The 27,623-nt window shown below is 36.3% G+C and overlaps 2 protein-coding genes across 2 annotated transcripts; both read right to left on the bottom strand.

The window, feature by feature from the left end:
• Nucleotides 1-3,212: 3,212 nt before the first annotated feature.
• Nucleotides 3,213-4,151, bottom strand: LOC102467953 (olfactory receptor 5W2). Its single transcript, XM_006157931.1, has one exon. It carries the CDS (start codon nucleotides 4,149-4,151, stop codon nucleotides 3,213-3,215), a length of 939 nt encoding a protein of 312 aa, XP_006157993.1.
• Nucleotides 4,152-24,225: 20,074 nt separating this feature from the next.
• On the bottom strand, nucleotides 24,226-25,161 carry LOC102485378 (olfactory receptor 5W2). The gene has a single exon (XM_006157897.2). The coding sequence runs from the start codon at nucleotides 25,156-25,158 to the stop codon at nucleotides 24,226-24,228; it is 933 nt and encodes a 310-aa protein (XP_006157959.1). The 5' UTR covers nucleotides 25,159-25,161.
• Nucleotides 25,162-27,623: the final 2,462 nt, after the last annotated feature.

Here is a 27,623-nt window from a genome sequence, read left to right on the forward strand (position 1 = left end):
TAAGTGGTGTGCGTTGGGTGTTTAGCCATAAAACATCTCTACTTAGTTCCAACCAGAAGTGCAGAAGAATTAGAAAAAAATGAGTTACAAGACAGCAAAGAGCTACAGATATGGCCCGAGGTGGGACCTGCAATGGAATATGATCAAGTAGGTGAGAGGTTCTAGAAAAGACAGAAGATGGAGCGTGGAGACTCTGTTTTATGACATGATGACATGAATGATACCATTCCTTTATTTGACACCAAGCATGTAATTTCTTTATCTTACCTATCTCAGGTGAATATCTATATATTTACACACACACACACATACACACACACACTCACATATATATATATATATATATGCATATGTATCTGATGGAGATATTGGGTTCTTCAGAAAGTTATGACACATTTTTACATAGGAAAAATAATCCCAGAAAAGTATGTCATGACTTTCTGGACAATCTATTAGGTAATATATTATAATGCACACATTAAGCCTAAGTTTAAAATAGGAATTTCAAGCCTGTCCAGGTTGAATGATTTGACTAAAGTCACAAAGGTAACAAGTCAGTGATAGTGTACAGATTTGGACCTATGTCTGCTTCAGACCGAATTGCAATTTAATATCTTAAACTTTCTATCATTCTTGTCATTTTCTTAAAATTTAAAAAAAAAATCATGGATTGCTGACAATGGATGAGGACTATTAAATCATTTTCTTTAAAGGAAAAAAGTAAAAAAAAAATAATTGATAAGGACACATATGTGGAAAATGGGCAGTGAAGTTAATTTTAGCACAATCATGTTTAGTTTCTTTTCCTATTTTTTACATTCAATCACTGCCTATTTTTACAACATATAAAATGAAATTTTTCAGCATGAATACACAGTATGCTAGTCCAGTCATAGAAAATTACCATATACATTGTCATCAACAGATAGTTTTCACATATACTTGTCTATAGATTTGTATAGCTATAGATGTTTAACACATTTAATAAAATATATTGAGTTGTGAAAAGGTAATTGAGAGGTTGTGATAAGAAATATATTCTATGAACTACAAATAGATTATTTGAGGTAACTGAAGAAAATAAATGTTTAAGAGATAGTAAAATATTTTTGTTTTTAAAACTGTTCAATTAGTTATGCAAAAGAAATATCCTGCTTTAAACTGCATGTTATTAATGAATTATTTCTGGGATGTTTTGTGGTGTATAACATTCAGTGCATTTTATGAATAAAATGCATCTAAAGCTAGAGAAGAGAAATCAGATGAAAAGCCTTGTACAACCCTTTACTCTGTTCTCACGGGACCAGATAAAATTGCCAATGTGTTCCTTTCATAACGACAATCAAAAATAAAAAGAATACACTTAAGAGTCTGAGGTCATTTTTTTAATTACTGCATTAATTGATAAGTAATTATGGTAAGAAAAAGAGAACAAGTAACATAATTAAAATATCGACATGTGTTATAGAATTACCTAATGGTCAACCACTCAGAGATGATCGTTGTTAACATTTTGTTTATAGTAGAGTTCCAGTTTACTTCACAGATACAGAGAGACTTTATAAACCATTATAAATGGAGCTCTAAGTTAAATCCTACTTGCTTTTTTTAAATTCTCACTGAATACATATTTATGTCATTACTTATTCTTACAAATTAATCTGTGTCAATTGGGCATTTAGGGTGTTTTTACTCTAATTAAAATATTAGCATGGTATAATGCATGAGCTCATCAAGGGGGATGGATTCCTGTTTTCCAATAGCCTTTGGAAAAGGTCCAGGTCCTTGCCGATTTCCACCAGGGCAGTTGCTGCATGGATGTCAACAGGACATATCTGTTCTCCAGGGTAAAGGCAAGAAAGGAGGTCCAAAGGCTGATTTTAACTTTGAGGTGCAATAAAATATGAGACTGCTGATCCTAGGAACTTCTGCTGATATCGTTGGGGCAAATGGATAAGGAATAGAGAGGGTCCAGGAAGAGGAGTTCTTTTCATCAAGTGATTCTTTTTCCTCCTATCATATTTCTGCCTAAGCTAAAAAACAAGATGCCCAGGTGGATTATTATCTAAGATGAACATACCAGAATAAAATAAAAGGGAAGAATCTTTTTTTTAATTAAGTTTAGAAATCTCCTTCTTACACCAATTTTACAGGGGATAGTTATTGATTTGTAACATAAAAATAACAAAAATTACACTCCTACAACTAAAAGATATAAATAATAAAGAAAAAATAATGATTAACAAGATAGGTAAGGGTCTTCTTTTTATAAAAATTTGAGCATAAGCCAAGTACAAGGTTTTTTTAATAGGATATTTTTATATCCTTTTTTACTATTATTAATACATTCAATTATTATACATCATTTAGACTGTAAAGATATTGTACTCAACATGATATACGCCACACAGCAGGTGAGTTGAGAATATTATACTTGAGATCATCAATAGTCAACAAACCATATATATGTCCCACAAATGTCTTACATCTCCATCTTTTCCCCAATTTCTCTACCTACACTCTTCCCCTCTCCCACTATCCTTCCACTTTGTCCCCACTGTTCATAACAATTTTCTATGTGTTTATGTCCTCCAGTCTTTCAGTCTCTACCATAGAGTGTAGACAGTTGGTTTATGTTGAGACATACAATGACTCTGTTTCATGGCCTGACTTGCTTCACTCAGCAATAAATCTTCCATATTCATCCACTTTCTTTCAAGACATGTTTTATTTATTCTCATTTATTTACTTATTACTCATTGACTTCTGCATGTTATGACAGACAATTATTGGGTGATATTAGTACATAGGAATGACAAAAACCAGGTGGGTGCAATTCTATAAAATTCCCTCTGGCAGAGCAACTGTATTTATTAAGCCCACTTTTTATTAGATTGGAAACTTAATGAGATTTGTCAATTCTACAAAAAGAGTGTTTTCTATAACCCATGATATCTTGCTGAGAGATATTCATGAACAGAGAAGACATGTACAAAAGGACTCTGAAAAGCAACACAATGAACCTATTTCTACTCCTCCTTAGTTTAGAATTGAGACTAAGAAAGCAATTCTTGCTCATTACACCCAATTTAAGCACAGTGATAAATAAATCATGGAAAATTCATTGAAGATTGTATTGGTGAGACTACAGGAAACTATGTCAAAATATGTGAACTTTAATCATTGAATGTTTTTAAATGGGAAACAGGGTTTTATCCAGAAGACAATCTAACGCTGACAGCTTTTTTCAGAGCACCTTTTACATCCTTGTTCCTTAAGCTATAAATTAGTGGGTTTAGCATAGGGATGACAACAGTATAAAAAACAGAGGCCATTTTGTCTGTGTCCATCGAGTAACTTGAGCTGGGTCGGAAGTACATGAACAGGAGTGTGCCATGAAAGATGGCTACAGCCATTAAGTGGGAGGCACATGTGGAGAAGGCTTTGTGTCTGCCCTCTGCTGAGTTCATTGTAAGGATGGTAGTTATGATGTAGCTGTAAGAGAGAAGAACCGTGGCAATGCTGCACCCTACAACACAGCCAATGAAAGTGAACATCACTATCTCATTGATGGATGTATCTGAGCAAGAGAGAGCCAGCAAGGGTGGGATGTCACAGAAAAAGTGATTGATGACATTGGAATTGCAGAATGATAATCGAAATGTGCAGCAGGTGTGGATTGCAGAATCCACCAAGCCTATAAAATAGGCAACAGCCACTAGCTGGCTACAAAGTCTCCTGGACATAGTAATGGTATAAAGAAGTGGATTGCAGATGGCTACATAACGATCATAGGCCATGATAGCCAACATGAGACATTCCACATCTGCAAAGGCTCCAAACAGGTACATCTGAATGGCACATAAATCATATGGAATCCTCTTTTCCTTCGATAAAAAATCAGTCAACATTTTGGGAGATACAGTGGAAGAATAGCAGATATCACAGAAAGACAGATTGCTCAAGAAATAATACATGGGTGTGTGAAGTCTAGTGTCCATTTTGATCAGCAGGACCATCCCTAGATTGGCAATCACGGTTAGACCATAAACCAGGAGGAAGAGTGCAAAGAGCCCGTACTGCACATCCTGTCTGTCAGAAAGTCCTAATAACACAAAGTCTGTGAACACAGTCCAGTTCTCAACAGGCATCTCTCAGATCTGGAAATCTCTGGCTGTGAAAGAAGAAAATAGAAGCAGAGGTTAGCATTATCTATGTTAATAATTAAATATCTTATTTGAAGCAAAATGAGAAATAGTGATTGACTGTTTTAAAAATAATTAGAATAATAATAATAATAATTGAGAAAATCATAGAAAAGATATTGAATGTATTTAGTAATTTTCAAAAGTCATAATTGTTCAAAAGCAACTGCTGCTACCTAAAACGTGCCTAATTTGGGATCAGCAGAAAGCTTAGTGGTTATGCTCCTGGACTCCTACATGACTTACCATGGTTGGCATCCCAGACCTGGTGGTTTGAAACTCATCCTGGGTGTATGTGTGTGCAGCCCAAGATTCCAGGAGGAGAATGGAGGAGAACAGATTGCGATGTGGCCATCTCTCCGGGAGGTGGTTTCTCACTTTCCCTGTCATTGTCTCTGTCTCTCTCTCCAGCAAGTGCACACACCCAAAGGTAAAAACCTCTAAAAAATAATAGGCACATGCCCAAAGGTAAAAACCTCTAAAAAATAATGATAAAATAAACGAAATGTACATGATTTAACTTAAATAAAACTGATTATGGTAATAATATTTCTTACAATTAAAAAACATTTTACAGAAGTTGCAGCACAGTTTCATCCAAATTAAATCATACTATTTCCATACAACCTACACAGAACTTACAATGGCTTTTGCAGTTCTATCTTACAGATTTCAAAAATAGATGTAGAAAGGCATAATAAAGTGAGAAGTGTAGGTCATTACTATAACCCATTATTTTCCCCTCACCATTCAGAATCATGGAGCAGCAGAGCTGTGGTGGGTTTCTAGATGTAATATTCCTCCACTTCCCCATTAACCCTCAGGTCTCATCCAGCTTTGGTACACAAGCCTGCATTCCATCGTCACCAGCACTGAGATAGTCTATGGTTCAGCATCCACTGAAGCAGTGATCATTGCTTCAGAAGTGGTTGGAAGGGTCTCCATGACCAAGAAATCAAAGTGGACAGACAAGAATATGCCAGAGTTAACATGCCCCCCCTCAGAAAGTTGCTGTTGCTTAGGGGAGATGAGAACATTTTCTTTTTTAAAATTTATTTATTGGGTTGTAGGAAAAGTCATGATATATTTTCTATGTTTTTCCATGCAGAAATGCATCATGACTTTTCCAACAGCGCAATATTTTATGATTTCTTATGTCCATTTATTGTACATCTCCGCAGTGCACTACATGGTTCTTCAAAGTATTTTTGCAGTGGCAATTGAGCCAAGGATAGTACCATCTATATAATTTTCAGCAGAGAACTTTATATTTTAGAGTCTGCTAAGTGTTTCTTCCCTGAACTTCTCCCAACCTACTAGTCCTATGTTGGTTGTTGACAGCACAAGTGACAGAGAGGCAAGAAAAAGAGTGTGGTTTAATGTGTGCCCCTCTCTAACCTAATCAACTAGAATCCATTCACCAATCAGATGGGCAAGGTACATGATAAAAATGCCCATGTCCACAAGCCTGCTACCTCGAAGAGATCTGTTTCTGAACTCATACCAGTTCCCTACAAATTGAATTGTAATAGTTTTTTTAATTTTATTTTTTATATATACTTCTGAAATACACTGGTCTTTCATTACAAAACTCAGTGATCCTTGAGGTCAATTGATTTCTAGGTCTCACTGTTATATTTTATCCAAATCAATTATATCTTATATAATATACCCATCCCTCTTGATTCTGCAGTGAAAGAAGAAAATTGGAGTTGAAGGTAGATGAAGAACAGAAAAAGGATGACATCTGAATAATGGTATAATGATCAGGGTGCAAATTCCAAACCTTGGGGTAAAAATATTCAAATATCTATCCATATAGACACACCTTTAGAAATAATTATTTCCTTTGTAAGAACTTATTAAAATATGTAAAATATAGGTAAGAGTTTAAAAAATGATAACTAACATCTGACTACCTCTATGACCCATACTAACATTTTATTGCATTTTTCAGCTATGCGTGTGCCATTAAAATAATAAATAATTTTATTTAATTAAAATAAATGTCTGAATTATATTTCATAATATCCTTTAAATTTATAGCATGCTTTTAGTAGATAAGATAGAAGAACCAATGAAGTATGTTATTCAATCAGAAAAACAAATGAACAAAAGAATATTAGTACCTGACCTGGACTGCTGATTCTATTAGATCCAGTTCTGTCTGCAGGATAGTTCAACATTATCCACTGACTGACTTAGATTATATAACCATCTCTCTGCATGGTCCCTGAGGGTGGAAACCTTGGTCTCTTAGGAATAAGGGAATATTTAACACTCAATGTTTCAGAAATGTAGGGTGACTGAGAAGAAAATATGAATCTTTTTCAAAAATATTCTTTTGTTTCTATCTAGCTTAATGCCAAATATTATAACCTAATTAGCAATAATAAAATGACTCTGGTCAATCAGCATTTATATTTCCAGTTCAGTCTCTACAGAGGCATTGCATTTTAACTGCATAATGTACAAAACAAATGGACAATCCCCCCTTCACGTACTTAGACATACACATATTAGCATTCTTCTTTAAATATATTCACAAAATAAAAGTTTTAGTAAAGGCAGCAAAACTAATCATAATCACACTGCCAAAAGATAGCCAGGTTTGGGAACCAGCAGTTAGTGTAATGGCTATGTCGCTGGACTCCCACATAGTCGACCGCAGTTCACGTCCTGGACCTGGTAGCTTAAAACTCACGCTGGGCGCGTGTGTGTGCGTGCCCAAGATCCCGAGAGGAGAATGGAGGAGAAGGGATTGCGGCATGGACATCCCCCCCTGGGGAGTGATTTCTCGCTTTCTGTCTCTATGTCTCTTTCTGTCTGGCGAGCACACGCACCCTATAGCAAAAACCTCTCCAAAAAAAATAAAATAAAATAAAAGATAGCCAGGTTTTATTTTCTAGATAGAAGTGTCAGAATTCTAATTTATCTTTTTTAAAATAATTATTTATTTACTAGTATTATCTTTTAATTTTACCAGAAAGGTACAGAAAGAGAAAGAGAAAGGGAAAGTGAAAAAACAAGGACTCAAATTGCGGTCCCATATGGGAGTCCAGTGCCTTAACCACCATGCCACCTGCCAGCCCTCAGAATTCTAATTTTGCACCAAAAATGATGTCAGAAAAAAACGCACTTTATATGTACATAAATACTATTATTTGAGATAATGCATTTATTTCTATTGATGTACATTATTTAGTTTATCCAATATCATTTAAAAACAAGGAAGTTTGATCTTAAATTAGGGCAGTTTTGGCCTTCTTATCATAATCATGTCTTTTATATTATCTAATTATTACCACATAGTGTTATAAATTGTCTTGTATGTTCTGAATTTTCTCTAGCAAACTCATCATATGATGCTGAAACCCAGAGTCGACATACAAACTTCTTGAGTTTCATAGACATTAAGTTTTTTCAAATCCATAGGAATTGTTCACAGTAGATTCCTAAATAAAATGTAATAAGACAGATTTGTCTTTAAAAAGACTTTCTTGGGCCAGCAGATGGCATAATGGTTATGTCACTGGATTCCCACATAGTCTACGACAATTCAAATCTTAGACCCAGTGGCTTAAAACTCATGCTGGGTGGGTGCATATGTGTACCCAAAATCCCGAGAGGAGAAGAGATTGTGGCATGGCCATACCCCCAGGGAGGATTTCTTGTTTCCTGTATCTCTGTCTTTCTGGCAAGCCCACATGTCCTATAGCAAAAATCTCTGAAAAAAAAAAAATCTCTTAAATAAAATCATAGGATGTTATAGTGTGTTTATGTTAAAGTGATGTTTGAAAATTTACAAAATTAGTGAGTCATAGACTCCTCTGAGGTCATTCAAGTCCCACTTCTACTTACAAACAGTGACTGAGAACAGAAAGGAAAAAGTGGGAAGGGTGGCCACATTGGGAGCTACTTGTTTTCCTTAGGTCTCCTAGACACTTGAACGTTGCTAATTTTGCTGTTAATGGAAAGTGATAAGGAGGACCATTGCATTACACAATTTTAGGAAGTAGATAAAAAATAAAATAGTGCCCCTGAAAGATGTCAACCTTGGGGTATTCCTCCCATTAGCCACCTACTGAGGGATATTTTATAATGTATACTTACAAGCATAGGTTGCTATGTTATCTTCAAATATTCACTGTTAACTGTTATTTCAAGTAAATGTATAATATGTATGTGAATGAACTGTTCTTGAGTCTTAAAGTAGCTAGTTTAATACTACAAATAGTTTTATACAAAACTTGTGAAAAGCAAAAACCAGGAAAATGTATAAGATACGTGACTGTTGAGGGATTCCAGTATTTGAATTATTCCAGTACTTAAATATTTCTTTCATAATCCTCCTCCCTGGAATCAACAGTCATAGGGTTTTTTTTTTGTTGTTGTTATTTTTGTTTGATGTTATGGAGTTTCTCCTTGTTTTCTATAAAGTTGGAATACTCAAGTGAAGTTCAGTAGAATATATATATATATAGTTTATATTTTACTGTCATTGTTTTGTGTAATGATCCCAACACTAAAATACCGAATACCCAATGTATTCCCATGGGAGATATTGTTGAGACAAAGCTCAAACTACCTAATTACCAGTAATTTTCTATCAGGTAAATGTAGAAAAATGAGATGTTTGTGTTTCCCAAGAGCTCTGCTACCATTATCTATTTCTCTGGTGCATATTTAGAGGAGGTGATATCATCCTTAGATATCTTCTGATTTCTTTCCAAACTTACATCTCTCTCAGGTACTTCTCAGTCTCCAGGGATGACAAACATCCTCAAGCTACACTGTTTAAGCAGGACCCCGATTTTAACCTTATAACAAGAGCTTCCCTCCAGAGCATGTAGTCTCAATCCCACTCTCCACTAATACCAAATATTGAGTAGAAATATCTTGCCTCAAATTGGAAAATTTAAATTACCTCCAAACAGAATTGTATTTTAGCAGAAAATGGCCTTTTCTTTTTCCAATTTGGGGAGAAAACTTAAGGTAAAATTCAAGACGTCAAAGACAACTGTGGAACCACAACAAAATCAGCTGTGTCTCACTGGCTTTTCTGATGTCATTGGTGTCCCTAAACATGATACATAAGCAACTGCCTACTTATAAAAGCCTTCCTTCAGAAAATGGCTGCCTAGTCCTGACTCATTGGCCAGTATCAAAAATATTCACTTCATGATCCTGAGACCAAGAAAAAGCAGGTTCATTAATATTTTCTCATTGCAAATGGGAAAAGCAGTGTCTGATTGCAAATATCTCATTCATAAACAATGTGACACATTTTTTTATTACATAAAGGATAATTATTTATTAATCTTGGGGGGAGAGAGATTTTTGCTATAGGGTGCATGCACTCACCAGAGAGACAGAAAGTGAGATTGTGAGAAATCACCCTCGTCTCACCCCAGGCCTGCCAGCCACAATCCCTTCCTCTTCATTCTCCTCTTGAGATTTTGGGCATGCATGCACATGTGCCCAGCATGAGTTTCAAGCCACTGGGTTTGGGACTTAAACCCATGTGGGAGTCTAGTACCTTAAAAACTATGCCACCTGCTGGTCCCAAGGATAATTATGGAATAAAATATTTTCTTCTCCTTTTTTTTTTTTTTTTAAGGTTTTTGTCATAGTGTGCCAGCTCATTCCAGAGAGAGACAGTGAGAAAATGAGAAATCACCCCACCCCACCCCCAGAGGGGATGGCTAGTTGCAGTCTTCTACTCCATTCGCCTGGGATTTGGGGAATGCATGAGGCCTGATAGTTTTTTGGTTTTTTTTGAGGTTTTTTTTTTTCGCTATAGGGCGTGTGCGCTCACCAGACAAACAGAGAGAGACAGAGAGACAGAAAGCGAGAAATCACCCCCCAGGGGGGATGGCCACGCCGCAATGCCTTCTCCTCCATTCTCTCGGGATCTTGGGCTCACATGCACATGAGCCCGGCATGAGTTTCAAGCCACAGGGTCCAGGACGCAACCACGGTCGACTACGTGGGAGTCCAGCGACATAGCCATTACGCTAACTGCTGGTCCCGAGGCCTGATTTTTCAAGATGCTGGGACCAGGACTGAAATTGTAATTGGCCATGTGGGAACCCAGCACCTTAACCACCACAGCACCTACTGGCTCCAAATAAAGTACACTTTCAAAATTAAAGTTGCAGTGATTATTTCTTCCATGAGCAAGAGTGACAGAGAGATAGCATTCCCAGTGCCAACGAGTCATCTACTCCCAGCCTTAACCAGGCCTGGATCCTGGGTATATCTGTGCCTGGCATACTCAGAGAGACCTTGACATGAACCGGGAACCTTCTTATGTGGGTCTACCTGACGTAGCATCACATTTTGTATTCACGCACTACCCAGCCTCCTGTTTATTTAAATGTTCCATGAGACTTGTGTACTTTATTAATTTTACAAACATAGTTTGAAAATGTATTGTGCATAAGAAATTACTAGAGGTTTTTTTTGTTGTTGTTGAGAGGTTTTCGCTATAGGGTGCGTGCACTTGCCAGACAGACAGAGAGAGACATAGAGACAGAAAGCGAGAAATCACCCCCCAGGGGGGATGGTCATGCCGCAATGCCTTCTCCTCCATTCTCCTCTCGGGATCTTGGGCACGCACGCACACGCACCCGGCGTGAGTTTTAAGCCACCGGGTCTGGGATGCGAACCGCGGGTGACTACGTGGGAGTCCAGCGACATAGCCATTACGCTAACTGCTGGTTCCCTCAATAACCTGTTTTTCTATAACCTGTCACAGTGTCCCATCATTGCTCATTTGGCCTTTACTTGTATTCTAAAATGTTTTCATAAAAGATTTTATGATGGCAGCAAGAAATATACTAGAAATAAAAGCTTTACCCAGTGTTTAGACATCACAAACTTAAGCAGATGAAGTAAGTAAAAAGCAAGAAGTATCTGGGACCAGCAGTTGGTATAATGGCTATGTCTCTGAACTCATGGATCAACTGTGGTTAAAGTCTGGACCTGCTGGCTTAAACTCATTGGTGTCATCACCTACTTCTCTCGTGCATATTTGAAGGAATAGGAATAATTCTTGATCCAAATCTGTTTTCCTATCAGGTGAGATTCCCTGTCTCCAGAGATAGTAAATCTCTTTAGATTGTGCTGCTTAGGAAGGACTCAAATTTAGATTCTAATCATGACTGCTCATGCAAGCCAGTTAGACTAACTTCCCTCTGATCCTATCCATTACAATTCTGAGCTTGAATGGCTACAGTATTAACACTTAGATAGTTAAATTCCTAAATGAATTCGCATTTAATTCAAGATAGCTTTCTTGGGAACCAGCAGTTAGCGTAATGTCTATGTCGCTGAACTCCCACATAGTCGACTGCGGTTCACGTCCCAGACCCGGTCGGTGGCTTAAAACTCACGCCAGGTGCATGTGCGTGCGTGCCAAGATCCCGAGAGGAGAATGGAGGAGAAGGGATTGCAGCGTGACCATCCCCCCTGGGGGGTGATTTCTCTCTTTCTGTCTCTCTGTCTCTCTGTGTCTGTCTGGTGAGCTCACGCGCCCTATAGGTAAAAAAAACCCCTCCAAAAAAAAAAAAAAAAAGATAGCTTTCTTAAATCATGGGAGAAAATGATTTCGGTGGCATTCAAGCCCTTAGAGCTAAACAATTGAAAATTTTAAACTCTGTATGTAAAGAACTTCTCTATTGTCACTACTATCCCTAAACATAATACTATATATAAACAACTGTCTGCTTATGAACTCTTACTTTCAGAAAATAGTTGTTTGATTTGACTTTTCTTTTTTTCTTGGAGGGAGAGAAATTTTTGCTATAGGGTGCGTGCGCTCACCAGAAAGACAGAGAAACAGACAGTGAGAAATTAACCTCGCCAGGGGGGATGGCCACGCCACAATCCCTTCTCCATTTTCCTCTCAGGATCTTGGGCACGCATGCACATGAGCTCAGCGTGAGTTTAAGCCACTGGGCGTGGGACTCGAACCATGGTCGACTACATGGGAGTCCAGCGACATAGCCATTACACTAACTGCTGGTCCCAATAGTTGTTTGATTATAAGTCATGAAGCAATATGAATATATTCAGGGTATGATACTTCTCCCAAGGAGAACTAAGTTCACTAAGCTTTCCTTTTTTCAGAAGATAATATTGAAAGTCCCTGTGCATTGAATAAGACATCTTTGCTTCATAAAAAAAAAAAATCAGCAATTTTGATAACAAAAAGGGATAAATATTCACTGTAATATTCCATAGACGATGCACCATTTATTTTACAAAAACATGTGGACCACTATTCTATACAAAACATTACCTGAGATATAAAAAATTATAGTAATTAAATTTTTGAAAATGATTAGAGTCTTATAGTGCATAGATTTTACTGTTGGTAGACCATTAAAAATCAGCAATTTTGATAACAAAAAGGGATAAATATTCACTGTAATATTCCATAGACGATGCACCATTTATTTTACAAAAACATGTGGACCACTATTCTATACAAAACATTACCTGAGATATAAAAAATTATAGTAATTAAATTTTTGAAAATGATTAGAGTCTTATAGTGCATAGATTTTACTGTTGGTAGACCTTTAATGTGTAATACAAATTTACAAAATACTAAAATAATAAGAATACAACTACATGAAATCTCAAGAAATATTTAAATACCTGTAAAATCAGCATCTACACCATGAAACAGAACATTACCAGACTCTCAAAGTTTTCTACATGCTTTCTACCTGTTCACTCTAAAGGGATAGATTATTTTCTTTTCTTTCTTTTTTTTTTTTTTTTTTTTTTTTTTTTGAGAGGTTTTTGCTACAGGGGGCATGCGCTCACCAGACAGACAGGGAGAGACAGAGAGACAGAAAGCAAGAAATCACCCCCCAGAGGGGATGGCCATTCTGCAATCCCTTCTCCTCCATTCTCCTCTCGGGATCTTGGGCATGCACACACACGTGCCTGGTGTGAGTTTTAAGCCACCAGGTCTGGGACACGAACTGCGGTCAATTACATGGGAGAAGAATATGAGTATATTTTTATTTAATTATTACAGACTATATACAGGACTTAAAAAACATTCTGTAGCCCATAAAATTACACATTGATTACATGTATGCTGATAAAGCAATGTGCTGACATGAAAGAAAATAAAGGAAAAACATTCTGTAGCCCATAAAATTACACATCGATTACATGTATGCTGATCAAGCAATGTGCCGACATGAAAGAAAATAAAGATAACTGGGTACAGCTTAATGGAATCAGGGCTCCTAAACTCATACTGTCTAGCTATCATCATTATTAAAGTCATTCACATTAAATTGGGCGAGAAATACAATATAGCACTTTTATATGAATATGTTCTAATCCCATGGCATATTTTTAACATCACCAAAGATAGAAGGGGTATGTGCATGATAGAATAATATATAGCCAGGGAACATAATAAAGATTTTCCAGCCCAGGCTCCTTTTCTGATAGCTGGACAACTGAGGCCAAAAAGGAAAAGTTAAAGATCACAATTACTGTAAATTGAGAATAGAAATTCAAACCAATTTATTGTCATTCTATCTCCAGTTCATAGAATAGTTCCACATAGGATTTCAAGAGCAGTTAAATGGAGTGTCTATTAAGAAATAGCCATGTGCTTATTAGCTTAGTGAACTTATTTGTCTATAGCCATGTGCTTATTAGCTTAGTGAACTTATTCGTCTTGTGTTAAAATATTTTTCTAATCAGTTTTTCAACAGTATGCAGCTCATTGTTGACACTGTTCACATATATCCTAATCTGTCATCACTGGTTAGGCTATGTTTAGTAATATCACTGTTTAGAAAGATAAGGAAAAATAGCAAAGGAATTGACCTATCACACACACACACACACACACACACACACACACACACATTTATAATGTCTTAGCTAGAAATACCGTTTGTCACTAATTAAAGAGATTGAAAGAAAAGAGAGTAATTAGGGCTAAATTTCACAAGATAAGATAGATTAAATTATCTTCATTCCAGCTTTTACTGACTTTTCACAGAAAAATCCAGAGAAAAAAAATACTCTTGCATGTCATTAGCCTAATTTCCTAGTTTAATCATAAATTTTTCAATGTTTCTAGTAATTGATTATACATACTCGATGCTGCAATCCTCTAGCCTCTATTGTTTTTTTGCCATAGGGTGAGTGCCACCATGCCCCGATTATACATTCTTTACTTTCATAGTTACAGAGATCATGTGCATTTTAAAAATCAGTCTATCCTATTTTGGGACAAATATTTATTAAGTTTAAACTACCAGAGGAAACAATGTGAGAAATCAGCAATCCTCCTCCCCCAACATAGGGATGGCCATGTTGTAATCCCTTCTCTTCCATTCTCCTCTCAGGATTCTGGGCATACACACACATGAGCATGATATAATTTTCAAACTACCAAGTCCAGGACTCCAATTACAAAATCAGCTATGTGGAACCTAGCTCTTGGATCACCTTACCTCCAGCTGGCCTAGAAATACATTGTTTTATAAGGGCACTGATCTCACTTGTGAAGGTTCTGACCTTATAAATTTATCACCTCCTCACATCCCTACCTCTTAGTATCATCACATTGGGGGTTAGGATTTCAGTATATGGAGAAACAAACTATAAAAGTGCTCATAGATCACAACTACATAAGAGTGTGGGTTAATTGAGGAACTATGATACCAGTGGAAATTAATAAAGTCTTTTATCTAGAATTCTTCATAATGCCTTCTTCTAACAGGTCCCATTATATCATATGCCACCTTGAAATAAGATGAGCCTTCTTGGGTATTAATTATACTTTGGAATGTTTTTACACAAGGACTTTTCACAATGGAAGCTAGAAATGCTAAGATAGTAAGGGTTTTTAAATTCTATAATTAGAGTCTCTTTTATATGGGCCTTCAACTATTGGGTCCTTGGGAAATTTTTGCATTTTTCTATGCAATAATGCATCATGACTATTCCAACGACCCGATATATGGCCATATTTGTGTTTTCTCAACCAGCTGATTCAGTGCTTTAGCCTCCAGAGAATTAGAGCAGAAAAATATAGATGAGAAAGGCAAATATCCAGAACATACACAGGTGATTTTTTTTTATTCCTTAAGTAATTGGCATCCGTGCCTTTGTGGATTCATTATTAACCTGGTATCTATTATCATTTTATGAATCTTCTTTATTATTATTTTAAAATTTATTTCATATATCACTACAGCTTGTAATATAAATTTTCACTGCACATCAGTTCAATTAAAGATATTAGTATACACGTTATTATCAACAGATAATCCTCCATTTCTGTATCCTTTAAAAGGCTTGCCTCTCTTTTTTTTTTCCCTCAATTCCCTTTCTCTTGTTTACCTCTACCTCCCACCTTCTTCCCACACTGTTTCTAGTATCGACAACTATTCTCCATAGTTCTATGTCTTCCAAACTATCAGTTTCTGCAACAGAGTATGGAAATTTGGTATATATTAAATGGGTCATACAATATTTCTCTCTCATACTTAGGCTCGCTTTACTCAGTAGTTAGTCTTCCATATTTGTCCACTTTCTTTTAAATGTCAGGGTCTTATTTATCTTCTTAAAAGCTATAGCAGTGTGTGAGGAGGGGCTGTCTCAGCTTTCAAGACCCCCATTCTAGTTCTGCAGCCACAGAGTGAGAAGGATCAAAGAGAAAGCAGGGTCACCTAGAGCCTCGTCAGATACCACCTCTGCTTTCTTGTTTCCCAGCTCAATCCCTTGCCATATAGCAACCTGAGAAGTCTGGTAATACAGGAATCAAACATCTGAGCAGTGTGAGGCCCTGGAAGAATTCTCTCTCAGACTCACACCAGTGAAAAAGAGGTAAACTCTTTTCCATTAATCTGTACCCCAAAGTCCCACTTTGGATAGCACAATGCGACTCACAGTAGATATCAGAAACTAGTACAAAACTAAATTCACATCAAAAAGAAGCATAGGTGCACACAGCTACATAAACCTAATCCAAAGAAATAGCAAGTAGTGAGTATATCACCAGATAACTAAAAATCACAGCAGAACTTCAAGAAATATGAGAAAATCAAGAAATATTTCCCTCCAAAGGAACACAATAACTCATCAACAATGAATAAAAGACAAGAAATCACCAACATATTGGGAAAAGAATTTAGAATATTTATACTTAAGCTTAATGAGATGCAGAAGAAAAGAGACAACAAATTCTAGGAGTTAAGAAAATCTCTCTATGCCTTGAAGGAGAAATTTCATAGAGACAGATACCCTGAAAAAACTCAAACAGAACTTTTGGAGATAAAGATTATGATTCAGGAAATCAAATCTTCCAGTAAAAGCAGATTAGACCATGCAGAAGAAAGAATTTCTAACCATGAAGACAAAATATCTGACTTAGTCCAAGCAATTAATAAGAATAGAAAAATGAGGTCAACATATGAGAAATTCTAGATACCAATAAACAGACAAATAGTCACATAAGGAGTATTCCAGAAGGTGAAGAGATAGGTAAAGGCTTAAAAAAATCTCTTTTATAATCTATTAGCTGAAAACTCCCCAAATTTATAGTGATATACAGTAATCTAAATCCAAGAAATACAAAGACCACTAAATAAATTTAATATAAGAAGATTTGTTTCAAGACACATGGCCAAACTTGTGAAAATCAAAGACAAAGAAAATATTCTAAAATCAAAATTATCCCATTAAACTAATATCTTACCTCCCAGCTGAAGAAATAAAGGCAAGAAAATAATGGGAAGACATATCTAAAATTCTCAAAGAAAATTAATTTTACCCAAGAGTGCTATATCTGGCAAGATTATACTTTAAATGAGAAAGAGAAATAAGCACCTAGAAAACTAGGGGGTGATAATTCAAGTAAAAGAACACAAAACAATTAGGAAATAGAAAACAGTGCCAATTGACAGGGGTAAATCCACAAATATCAATAATAACATCAGATGTTAATGGATTAAATTCTCCAACTAAAAGACACAGATTGGCTCAATGGATAAAAAATAAGGAATCCTCCATATGTTGCATACAAGAAACACACCTCATTGACAAAGATATACAAAGACTGAAAGTGAAGGGCTGGAAAACTTTATTGCAAACAGAAAATAAAAAGGCTCATGTCATGATACTGATTCAGACAAAATAGACTTTAGGAGGATAAAAAGAGACAAAGACATTATATGATTGTAAAAGGATGAATTTAATAAAAAGATGTAAAAATCACAAATATTTATGCATCCAATGCCAAGTCACCCAAATATGTAAAAGGATTGCTAGATATAAAAGGAGATATGAACTGAAACATACTACTATTTCAGCATTTCAACATCCCACTCTCACAACTAGACAGGTCATCTAGACAAAAAATAAAGAGACACTGGAATTAATTGATAGGATAAACCAAGTAGACCTGACAGACATAGAGAATTCTACATAACAAATACAAAATACATTTTTTCTATCATCTCCACATGGAATATTTTTTTAAAAATTGACAAAATAGGCCACAAAACAAGCCTCTAGAAAGTTAAAAGTATGGAAACTATATCCAGCATATTCTCTGACCACAGTAGAATTAAACTTGAAATCAACAATAGCAAGAGCCCTTGAAAATACACAAAAACATGGAACTCAGACAAACTATTCTTGAACGACTTTCAAACTACTGAAGAAATAAAGACCAAAATTAAAAATTTCATTGACACCAGCAATAATAAACATACTATGCTTCATAATCTTTGGGGCACAGAGAAAGCAATCATAAGAGGGAAGTTCATAGGTATTAGGACTCACAAGAAAAAAAAAAAAACAGAAAGGTGGGAAATAAATAACAAAATTGCATCTCAAAGAACTGGAAAAGGAAAAACAAACAGAAGAAAAAAAATAGTAAAGGCTAGAGCCAATAATAAATGAAGTAAAGAATAAAAGAGTTACACACATATGAATGAATGACACAAAAAAACTGTTTTTTTTTTTTTTTTTTTGAGAGGATAAGCAAAACTGGCAAACCATTAGCTAGACGGATCAAAAAAATTTTAAAAAGCGGGATCAGCAGTTAGCATAATGGCTATGTCACTGGACTCCCATGTAGTCGACCGCAGTTCGAGTCCCAGACCCAGTGGTTTAAACTCATGCCAGGTGCGTGTGCGTGTGTGCCCAAGATCCTGAGGGGAGAATAGGGGAAAAGGGATTGTGGTGTGGCATTCCCACTGGGGGGTGGTTTCTTGCTTTCTGTCTCTCTGTCTCTCTCTTTCTGGAGAGCACACGTGCCCTGTAGCAAAAAACAACAACAACAACAACAAAAACACTCCAAAAAGAAAAAAAAAATTAAAAAGGGAAAGGAATCAGATAAAATTGTAACAAACTTGATTATATTAAAACCAATAACCCAGAAATACAGAAAATCATGAGACTACTATGAGCAACTATGTATGAACAAACTAGAAAACCTAGATGAGATGCACAAGTTTCTAGACACACACAAGTTACCTAAGATTAATCAGGATCAATAGAAAGTCTGAACAGGCCAATAAACAGTGGTGAATCAGAAATAGCCTCCCAATCAAGAAAAGTCGAGGTCCAGATAGATTGCTTCACTTCTGAATTTTACAAAACTTTTAAAGAAGAGCTAACCCCAGTTCTCTTCAAATATTTCCAAAGATTCAAAAGGAAAGAACCCTCCCAAACCAATTCTATACAGATTCTTTCACCTTAATACCAAAACTAGACAAGGACATAACAATAACAACAATAACAAAGAAAAGTACAGACCAAAATCCCTGATGAAATATTCTCAACAAGATTTTAGCAAACCAAATGTAAGAGCACATTAAGAAGATAATTCACCACAACCAGGTAGGCTTTATCCCTGGGATGCAAAGATCATTCAACATATGCAAAACAAAAGTTGTAATACATCATATCAACAGAAAGAAAGGTAAAAATCATATAATCATATCTATAGATGTAAGTAAGAAATATTTGATAAAATACAACCTATCTTCATATCAAAACACTTAGAAAAATAGAGGTACAAATAATATTCCTTAGCACAAAAACAGACATGTTAAACAGACCCACTGAGAACATCATAGTGAATAGGGGAAAGCTGAAAACTTTCCCATTAAAATCTGTAACAGCCAAACCTGTCCAGTTCTCCACTCCTTTTCGACATAGTGCTGAAAGTCCTAACCAATGGAATCAGACACAGGAGCAAAATAAAAGACATTTGATAAGAAAAGAGGCTAAACTGTCCCTATTTGTAGATGATATGATTATATACATAGAAAATCCCAAAGAATCCCCTAAACAAACAAGCAAATAAATAAATCCTCCTGGAAGTAATAAATGAATTCAGTAAAAAAGCAGGATACAAAATCATTATACAAAAATATATAGCTTTTTAAAATTATTATTTATTTTTAAGAGGTTTTTGCCTTAGGGCACATGTGCTCCCTGGAGAGAGAGAGGGAGACAGTGAGAGGGAAAGTGAGAAATCATGCCCCAGGGGAGATGGCCATGCTACAATCCCTTCTCCTTCATTTTCTTCCAGGGATCTCAGGCATGCACACATATTCACCCACCATGATTTTCAAGTCACTAGGTTGGAAACTCAAACCATTGTCTGTCACGTGCGAATCCAGTGATGTTGCCATTGTTCCACCTGCTGGCCCCAATCTATAGCATTTTTATACATCAAGAATGAACAAACCAAGGGAACCAGCAGTTAGCGTAATGGCTATGTCGCTGGACTCCCACATAGTCAACCACGGTTCGCGTCCTGGACCCGGTGGCTTAAAACTCACGCCGGGCCCGTGTGCATGCATGCCCAAGATCCCGAGAGGAGAATGGAGGAGAAGGGATTGCGACGTGACCATCCCCTCTGGGGGGTGATTTCTCGCTTTCTGTCTCTATGTCTCTCTCTGTCTGGCGAGCGCACATGCCCTATAGCAAAAAAAAAAAAAAAAAGAATGAACAAACCAAGACGGAATTGAGGAAACCAATAATAATAATCATGATAGCCGCAAACCAAATAAGATACTTAAAAATAAACCTAACTTAGAGGTGAAAGATCTTCACAAGGAAAACTATGAAAAAATGAAAAATGAAATTGAGTATAATATAAAAAAATGGAAAGACATCACATGTTTTTGAGTTAGAAGAGCCAATATAATCAAACTGTCAGTTCTACCCAAATTAATTTATATAGTCAATGTAATTTCAACCAGTCGTCAGTGACATTTTTCATCAAAATAGAAGAAAACAATTATAAAATTTGTCTAGGCTCATAAAAGACACTGTAACATCAAGGCAATACTGTGCAAAAAGAATAAAGAAGGAGACATCTCACTGCCTGAATTTAACATATATTACAAAGTAGTGATAATGAAGACAAGATGGTATTGACATAAAAATAGAAACATCCACCAATGAAACAGAATAGAGAATTCAGAAATAAGCCCCATATCGTACAGCCTGCATGTCTTTGACAAAGTGTACAAAACAATGCATTTTAAAAAGAAAGCTTTATCAGCAAATGGTGCTGGGGAAACTGAATATTCACCTGCAGAAAAATAAAACTGGATCCCTGTTTCTTACCATTAATGAGTATCAGTTCAAAAACAATCAATGATTTAAATGTAAAGCCTCAAACTATAAAACTATTGATAGAAAACTTTGGGAAAACTCTTTAAGACATTGGATTAGGAAACTATTTCTTAAATAAGACCCCTAAAACACAGGCAATAATCCCAAAACTAAACAAGTGGGATTACATCAAGCTAAAATGCTTCTTCATAGCAAAGGAATCAATTATAATTAGAGTGAACAAACAATCTCAAAATGGGAGAAAATATTTGCACATTATTCCAACACAAGGGATTGATAACCAGAATATATAGGAAACTCAAACAGCTCACCCATAAATGAATATTCCAATTTTAAAAAATAGGCAAATTGGACCAGCAGTAAGTGAAATGGCTATGTTGTTTACTTCCATGTAGTCGACTGCAGTTCGAGTCCTGGACCTGGTGGCTTAAACTTACACCGGGTGCACGTGCGTGCATGCCCAAGATCCCAAGAAGAGAATGGAGGAGAAGGGATTGCGACGTGGCCATCTCCCCTGGAGGGTGATTTCTCGCTTTCTGTCTCTCTGTCTCTCTCTGTCTTTCCGGTGAGCGCACGCGCCCTATAGCTAAAAACTTCCCCCCAAAAAAAGAAAAACAAATAGGCAAATGAACTGAATAGACAGCTCTCCATTGAAGACTTGCAAATGGCCAAAAGACATATGAAAAAATGTTTATAGTCTCTTGTCGTATAGGTAATACAAATTAAAACCACGACAAGTTTTCATTTAACCTCAGAATGACTAGGATCAAAAACACAAAAAATGGGGAGCCAGCAGTTAGCGTAATGGCTATGTCGCTGGACTCCCACGTAGTTGACCGTGGTTCACGTCCCGGACCCGGTGGCTAAAAACTCATGCCGGGCGCATGTGCGTGCGTGCCCAAGATCCTGAGAGGAGAATGGAGGAGAAGGGATTGAGGCGTGACCATCCCCCCTGGGGGGGTGATTTCTTGCTTTCTGTCTCTATGTCTCTCTCTGTCTGTCTGGCGAGCGCATGTGCCCTATAGCAAAAAACCTCTCAAAAAAAAAAAAAAAAAAACCCACAAAGAATGACAAATGCTGTGAGGCTGTGGTGAAAAGGGAATCCTCTTATCTTGCTGGTGGGAATGTAATTTAGTACAACTTCTATGGAAAACTATATAGAAGTTCCTTAAAAACTTGCAAATATAACTACTAGTTGACCTAGAAATTCTATTCTTTAGTATCAACCATAAGAATAGGAAACAGAACGACACTTGCACATCCATGTTAATAGCAGCATTATCCATAATAGTCAAGATATGGAATCAGCTTAAGCGTACAAAACCTGATGACTAGGTTGAAAGGCTATGGCACACATGTCAGCAGATGACATAGTGGTTACATTGCTCACTGGACTCCCACATGGCCAACTGTGGTTCAGATCCTGGCTTGAAAACCATGCTGAGCACTATGTTTCCCTTCCCACAATCCCAGGAGGAAAATGGAGGAGAATGAATAGAGGTTTCCCTCTCAGTCTGTATCTCTTGCTGGCATGTGTATGTGCTCTAAGGCAGAAACCTCTTAAAAACAGAAAAAGAAAAGAAAAACCACAGCACAAATACACTATGAAATATTACTAAATCATAAGAAAAAAATGATACACTAATATTTGATTCAAAGTGAATGAATATAGAGAATGCTATTTATAAGAGGCAGGCTTTGAAAAATAAACACTGTAGGGAACCAGCAGTTGGCGTAATGGCTATGTCGCTGGACTCCCACGTAGTCGACCGTGGTTCGCTTCCTGGACCCGGTGGCTTAAAACTCACGCTGGGCATGTGTGCGTGCATGCCCAAGATCCCGAGGGAAGAATGGAGGAGAAGGGATTGTGGCGTGACCATCCTCCCTGGGGGGTGATTTCTCGTTTTCTGTCTCTATGTCTCTCTCTGTCTGTCTGGCGAGCACACTTGCCCTATCGAGAAAATCTCTCCAAAAATAAAAAAATAAAAATAAATAAACACTGTATATTCCCACTCAATATGTACTGACTATTTCTGTCTGAAATAGGGTTATATAGAGTTATAGAGTTGATAAGTGATAATCACAAGATACAGACATACTTGACCAGGGTATTTCCTTTTTTAAAAAAATTGTCAAAGAGCACATGTGCTCTTCAGAGAGAAACAGACAAAGAAAGATAAAAAATGAGAAAGCACTGCCCCATCCCTGCAGGGGGGAAGACCATGTCACAATCTCTTCCCCATTCTCTTCTCAGGATTTTAGGCATGTACACATATGTCCAAACATGTTTTTCAAGTCATAGGATCCAGGATTCAAGCCCAGCACTCAGCCATGTGGGATCTAGCATGCCTGCTAGGGCAATTTCAATTGTCCCTTGGAATCCTTTAGAACGTAATCATTCAGAATTTTCTTACTTCCAAAATGACACGGACTTGTCTACCTCAGAAATTCTTGTCCCTTGGAATCCTTTAGAACGTAATCATGCAGAATTTTCTTACTTCCAAAATGACACCGACTTGTCTACCTCAGAAATTCTTTTAATTATTGTCCCTCTGCTTATAATTATTTCCTATGCTCAATTTACTACTTCAAATCGGTGACCAAATATTTATAGAATTCTTTCTTTTGCAACTTGTTTTTTTTTGATGTTTTTTTTTTTTTTTTTTTTTTTTGCTATAGATTGCTTGCGCTTGCCAGACAGACCACAGAGAGAGACAGAAAGCAGGAAATCACCCCCCAGGGGGGATGGCCACACCACAATCCCTTCTCCTCCATTCTCCTCTACGGATCTTGGGCACGCACGCACACGCGCCTGCCGTGAGTTTAAGCCACCGGGTCCGGGACTTGAACTGTGGTCAACTATGTGGGAGCCCAGTGACATAGCCATTACGCTAACTGCTGGTCCCTAGACTTTTTGCTCTGAAGAGTACCCCTCAGTCTTTTCACTTCAGGATTGTTTTGCTGCTTATTATAAATTATTTGAGTGCTGAATTAATTATTACTATAGAAATTACTGAATTTGCTATGAAATACAAGGCACCCAAATGTACTCAAAAAAAAAAAAACACTCAATCAAATGATAATATATTTGAAATAATGCTGAATTAAAGATTGAACAAAAATTTGTTAAAATTGAAAGGATCAAGAAAATTTCTACAAAAGGAGAATGCTATACATTAATAGAAGACAAATGATGAACCATAGCATGTTTAAGGAATGGCAACATTTACTTATGATAAAATATTAGTACCAATTGTAATTTTATTACAATGAACTATTTGACATAATTTTTCTCATGTATCATGGGATATGATTTTACAAAAACGACCACTATCAATATTTGCATACATATATGTAACACTGGTGTTTAAAACCACCTTCTATTTTTCAGCTTTTCTAGGGCCTCTTTCACATCCTTGTTTCGTAAACTATATATCAGAGGGTTCAACATGGGAATCACAAGGGTGTAAAACAATGAAGTCAATTTGTCTTGATCTAAAGAGTAGGAAGAACTTGGTCGGAAATACATGAAAATCACAGTTCCCTGGAAAATTGCTACAGCAACTAAGTGGGAGGTACAAGTGGAGAAAGCTTTGAATCTCCCCTCAGCAGAATGGATCTTTAGGACTGATAAGATGATGTAGCAGTAAGAAATGAGAACTCCTAAAATGGAACTCAGTTCAATGAAACCAAAAATGGTGAATGTCACTAACTCATTAACCTGTATATCAGAACAGGAAAGGAGGTAAAGAGGAGGCAAATCACAGAAGAAATGATTAATCTCATTGGACCCACAGAAACATAACTGAAAGGCTAATGTCGTGTATATCACAGCATCTGTCATTCCGATCAGGTAAGTCACAACCATGAGCATGGAGCACACCTTCATGGACATGCTAGCTGAATAGAGCAAAGGGTTGCTGATGGCCTTGTACCGATCAAAAGCCATCACGGCCAGCAGTAGACACTCTGAATCTACAAAGGCACAGGCAATGAAGAGTTGCAGCGCACAGCCAATGAAAGGAATGGATTTTTTCTTGGCCAAGAGGTCCACCAGCATCTTGGGGCCAATTGCAGTGGAATAGCAGAGATCACAGAAGGAGAGGTGACTGAGGAAGAAATACATGGGTGTATGAAGTTGGGCATCCATTCTTATCAAAATGATCATTCCCAGATTTGCCAGAAAGTTAGTAAGATAAACAACTAGAAATAGGACAAATAGAGTCACTTTCATTCCAGGCTTACTGGTTATTCCCAAGAAAATGAATTCACTAATAGAGGAGCAATTTCCCACGTCCATTCTTCTTTCATTTTATCTAAACATTTGGGAAAATAATAAAAAAATACAAATATGTTTAATTCTTATGCACATAAATAAATTATCTGTTAAGAGAGAACTCCATTTATTTATAACTTAAAACAAAATTTATCAGACAGTTGTGTACGAACCAGGGAGAAAGAAAAAGACAAAGAGGGGGAGAGTGAGAAAAAGCAAGAAAGCACCCTCCATGGGGCACAATCACACCACAATCCCTTCTCTCTTCTCCCTCCTTTACACATGCCTAACAAGTTTTCAAACTGCAGGTCAAGGACTCAAACAATCATTGGCCGAATGGGATTCAGCCACTTTAACCAGAAACATGACTGGTCTTATACTTCTGTTTTTTATTCTCTGAAAAATTCTCATACAAAAGGTCATTCTTTAAAGAGAGAGTGTGTTCAATAAAAGATATAAAAGCAGATTATCTAATGTTCAAGAATGATAAAATGCTTGGGACCAGCAGTTAGCATAATGGCTGTGTCACTGAATTCCCACATAGCTGACTGCAGTTCATGTCCTGGAACCGGTGGCTTAAACTCACACCAGGTGCGTGTGCGTGTGTGCCCAAGATCCCGAGAGGAGAAGGGATTGCGGCGTGACCATCTCCCCTGGGGGGGTGATTTCTCGTTTTCTGTCTCTCTGTTTCTCTCTGTCTTTCTGGCGCGCGCACACACCCTATAGCAAAAAAAGAATGGTAGAACGCTTTTAAAAAATAAATATACACAAAACCAGGAAAAAAAATTTTAAAAAAAGAGAGAGTGTGTTTATTTGACAATAAAATGTATCTGACACAGGCAGTTGATAAACTTTAGTTTAAATCAAGGTGTCATTTATCAGGTATGTGACTTTATTTAAGTTCTTTCATTTCTCTGGGATTTACTTTTCTTATACAAGTAAACGTATTTTAATGTATTAAAATTTAATTACGTTTTATAAATAATATGAAAGAAACACCAATTTTAGCAAGACCCGAATATAAGAAACAGGACTAAGTATTTGCTATGCTTGAAAACATTCACATGGATACAAAAATATTACCAATAATTATGTGCCTCAAATTAAATGATTGGTTTGAAAAACCATTATATTTGCCCTTAAAATAATAAGCTTATCACTGACTAATGATAATAATAATTATTATTATACTCTTCTTGGTCTGTGTTGTCTTTCAAATTTGATGAGACAGGAAATAAATATTATTGACCCTTTCTTCCTAGAAATCTGTATAGCTTCGCCACAGTGCACATTATCTATTTTTGGTAGTGGTCTGGTGCCATGGAATAAGCCTCTTCAACAGTCAAATAAAGTGCTAAGAAGAAGTGAGTACAACAATATTTAGCACATACACCAACATCTCTTTACATTTTTAAATGAACATCTATGTTAAAAAATGAAAATGAGACGTGAGGTAAAATATTTTGAGACTTCCCTTCCTTCTGTAGGTGTGTTTTTATGTGTCCATATCATGAATGTGAAGGTGTATATGTCCCTTTGTTGATATTGAGAATTAGACTCTGGGTGAAGGATGTTAATGTCTTTAGGCATAAGTAAATAAAGATCTTATGAAGTTCACATGAAATTGAATTTGCACAAGTTATTTGTAGCTCAATTATTTTTCAAATAAAACTAACAAAAAATTCTTTAAATTCATGTATCTAATTGCAGAAAGAAAGAATAAATACTCTGTTGTGGGTATATGTTAAAATAATTAAAAATATTATTTTGTGGATACTAAGAAGTTCAACCATATTCTTCCTGTTCTGAGGGGAAAAAATTTTAAAGCATGATTTTCACCTTTATGTTATAATTTAAAAATTGAGTAAGTATAATATAATTTGTACAAATTTGAATTTTTCCCCCGAAGATAAGATTGTACCCCTTATATTATTTAAATTTAAAGAGTCAGAAACCTACCTGAGATAACCAGGTATTGTGGTAGGTGAACACAAGGAATATAGCATTTTATTTTACCAGATATCCCTTGGGACTTAAGTCTCTGAAGCTTCTGCACTCTCTGCCTTGATTTCTGTATAAACATGATCAATTATATACTTGGATCTGTATTTCCCTCTGTGAATATACCAACATATTTATCAGTGATTGAACTTTAGTATTTCATTATAGTTACCTACTTGATCAATGTCAAAAAGAAACTGGCAAATTATTTTTATGTTATACTTCATAATTACCATGAATCTGTACCCTCCCTTTCTGGTCAAACAGAAATATAATAAAATTCAAATAAATCCCCTTCTTAGTCATTTCAAACACTTTTTTAATATTCATTTTGTTTCTTCCATTTTTCCAGTATTTTCTTTTATCAATGTATCTCAAAATATTAGTGCTGTCTGATGAAATTGTTGGGACTTTTGTTAAGGCATAATCGATAAATAATAATATTTACCTTTTGGGACCAGCATAGTGTTTAAGGGCACTGGACTCCC

Source organism: Tupaia chinensis, unplaced genomic scaffold, assembly GCF_000334495.1.
Source record: "Tupaia chinensis unplaced genomic scaffold, TupChi_1.0 Scaffold000564_1, whole genome shotgun sequence".
In the NCBI taxonomy this organism is placed as follows: Eukaryota; Metazoa; Chordata; class Mammalia; order Scandentia; family Tupaiidae; genus Tupaia; species Tupaia belangeri.